Source organism: Limulus polyphemus, unplaced genomic scaffold (assembly GCF_000517525.1).
Source record: "Limulus polyphemus unplaced genomic scaffold, Limulus_polyphemus-2.1.2 Scaffold3720, whole genome shotgun sequence".
Lineage (NCBI taxonomy): Eukaryota > Metazoa > Arthropoda > Merostomata > Xiphosura > Limulidae > Limulus > Limulus polyphemus.
In genome coordinates this window covers 34,088-37,319 of record NW_013669330.1, presented here as the reverse complement: position 1 = coordinate 37,319, position 3,232 = coordinate 34,088, and the positions used below count along the sequence as shown (strand labels likewise).

At 31.7% G+C, this 3,232-nt stretch overlaps 1 protein-coding gene across 3 annotated transcripts in view; it reads left to right on the top strand.

Moving 5' to 3' along the window:
• LOC106469911 overlaps positions 1 to 3,232 on the top strand; it is a 70,040-nt gene that overhangs the window by 52,703 nt on the left and 14,105 nt on the right. For all 3 annotated transcript variants that reach the window (XM_022398482.1, XM_022398484.1, XM_022398483.1), the window contains exon 20: positions 231 to 327. In XM_022398482.1, the coding sequence (XP_022254190.1) occupies positions 231 to 327 (97 nt within the window). The remainder of the gene's footprint in view (positions 1 to 230; positions 328 to 3,232) is intronic.

The window sequence follows — 3,232 nt, the reverse complement described above, 5'->3', positions numbered from 1 at the left end:
CTTCCCTCTAGTTTTACACTGCTAAATTAGGGACGGCTAGTGCAGATAGTCCTCGTGTAGCTTTTGCGCGAAATTCAAAACAAACAAACATTTTTCATAAAGAAACAATCTTCTTTTCCTTTAGAAAAAAATTTTATATAGTTACTGTTTTTTAAGTTGTAAGCAATTTGATTATCGGAGGAATATTATGTTCATGTTTTTAAATAATTTTTTTTATAAATCTTGTCTAGCTGTACCACTGAGTGTAGCCAAAAGAGGCTTGAACCGTGACTTAGATTGGGTGTCTCATTGGTGTGGTGTCTTTGTTTGTATTGATGAATGTTTCAAGTAAGTAACATGAAATTCTTCATATACAGATTATCTAAATATGTTCGTAACCACTGTATTCGACTCTAAACGTCAGAAGGTTTTTTAGGTTTCTCAAATGAAATTAACAATCAATTTTAGTGTGCACATCAATCCTAAGAACATAAGAGGTAAAGAAGGATGTATAAAAATATGTCAACTGTGCTGTACCTGCCATATCTAACACTGATGAAGTATTTTGCCAAATATCAGTCCATATTAGTGGTTGAGATACTATTTATATTATCATGATGCATGAACAACAACTGTTATGGTGTGAGCTAGGATTATGTTTTGGAAGTGTAATTTATTACTTTTACCCCAGTTATTTATTCATATTAACATGCATTAACCTTACTTATCATTCAGAAGAATTGATGAACCAGTAATCTAGTCTTATTGTTCCAGGAGTGGGAAGAACAACCACAGCATCAGTGGAGAAGACTGCATTAGTATTTCTAAGAACTTATAAATTAAAGTTAAAAAAAACTTGCATTATATCTGCTTGCTAATATATAGTGCCATTGAGTCCTTTTGCCCAATCATCCAACTCATCAGGTCGACTGGGATATGTTATCAAAAAATCACTGCATAACTTATAGGCACTGCCTTAAAATTACCAGAACACTTTTACCTTTTATAATATTGAATTGAAACGAGCAGATTTTTATGAAAAAGGAAAACCTTTAGCTATATACAGAAACTAAAAGAAGGATGTACTTTATTTTATAGGTAATGCTTAACAATATACGACATCTATTTTACAACACTGTGGTTTCATAGAAGAAAGACATAGTTTCTGAGAGGTTAATACACATTTTTATTGTAGTTAAACAAACTTTTTGTCTGAATGTGAGCCTCTAATGTAATGCAAAATACTCTGCTAGTTACTTTCTTGTGAGATCGACATTATTTGTGTCTGATTAAAACAACTTACAAAAGTTATAATTTATGATCATCAGCCTCTCACTATACTATCTTCCGTTTCTAAAAAGCATTTCTAAGAACTTGTTGCTCAACAAATGTTAACAAAACTAAACAGAAATCCTGACTATATACAGTAGTAATGTAACTTTATGAAAATGTATAATTAACTATTGAAATTTATTGAACAGCTCTGATAGAGGACAATTTTTACGCTGTAATATCTATAGCAATTTGGTGCAGTATTACAAATTACGAGTTGTATAAAAACAAATCACACATCATAATAAATATGTAATTTTTATATATGGATTCCCATAAATAAAATAAATCCTGCTGAACAACACGATTACTAATCAAAATGTTTTAAAAAAGAAATGGTTAGGTAATATTAATGTATAAATGCTTGTAATTAATTTTACTGGATGGTTTCAGTATTTCCAAACAAAGAATAGCTCTTAAAAACATTTCTCATTAGAAATATGATGTAAATGTTTTCTGTAACTCTTATTTGTACAAAACTTTCAAGTTAAATCAGAAGTATTGAGACCACTTTAGAGAAGAATAATTCTGTATTACGTCATTGTTTCATCAAAGCATATTACTCTATAGTAAGTGACTCTCTTTACTAATACTTGAAACTGGATTTCTGCACTTGAAGCATAATGTATTTTAAAATAAATAGATGGAATAGTGTGGTAGTCAATTACATTTTGACTTGTTCAAGAAATATGGAACATTTATATTGAGACATAAAGACAGCTAGTATGCTTTTATTTTTACCTATAATTTTATGGAACTGCTAAATAACCTGTTACATTGTCACCTGTTATTTAATTTCAAAATATTCATGTGTAAAATATATGTGTAAATGTGGATAGCCGGTACTGTGGTGAAAATTTGCATACATTAATATTGGTTATGAGATGTGTAATTAGCACTACAAACACATATCAAAATAGGTTACTTATGGTATGTAAAAGAAATTACATACTACATAATAACTGCAGTTCATTATTTTAGGAGGAATAGTGTTGTTCTTTGGTTCAAGGTTACTGATGAGGGTGGGATTTGTGCAAACCAGTCTACCTTAAAGTGTAGCAACTCTATGAACAGACAGGTTCTCCCTGTTTTTGTTTTTTCAATTGCATACACTTAGTTATAAAAGTATTTTCTAAACAACTTATGTGATTAACAACATGCAAGAATGCCTTTTCATCATATTAATTTTAGATTGTCAAGAAATTAATGTCGCATTTTGGAACACTTTCATTAACCACCACCCCCAAAAACATACTTCATGTATAATAGTTAAACAAACTGCCTAAACATCACATTAGTGTAGCCTGTATAATGTGTAAAGTTTAGTGTACTTTTATACCTTATAGTGATGGTACACGATGAGGCACACGTTTGGCATGTAATGCTGTTTGAATACAAGAAGGGAAACAATGCCACAAAGAATATCAAAGAAGTTTATGGAAATGTTTTGAATGTTTGTAAGTGTCAACGATGGTTCAGGAAATTTCATTCAGGTGACTTTAGCCTTAAAAACTGTGATGACAGGGCCTACATGTTAGAATTGATATTGATGCTCTTAAGAGGCAACACACTCGTGAACTGGCTTTGAAATTGCATGTCTCTCATGAAACAGTATGTAAACACCTAAGGACTATGGGAAAGCTCCATAAAGAAGGTGTTTGGGTGCCTCACGAACTGTCCGATGATCATCATTTCCAACATTTGAACGTTGCTTTGTCTCTTCTAGCACATAATGCTCGTGAACCATTTTTGGACAGAATTGTCATCGGTGATGAAAAATGGATTCTTTATGCGAATAATAAACACCAAAATCAGTGGCTCAGTCCTAGACAAAAACCACTTTCGGTCCCAAAACCTGGACTCCATCCATAGAAAGTGACGCTTTGCATTTGGTGGGACATCAAAGGAGTAATTCATTTTT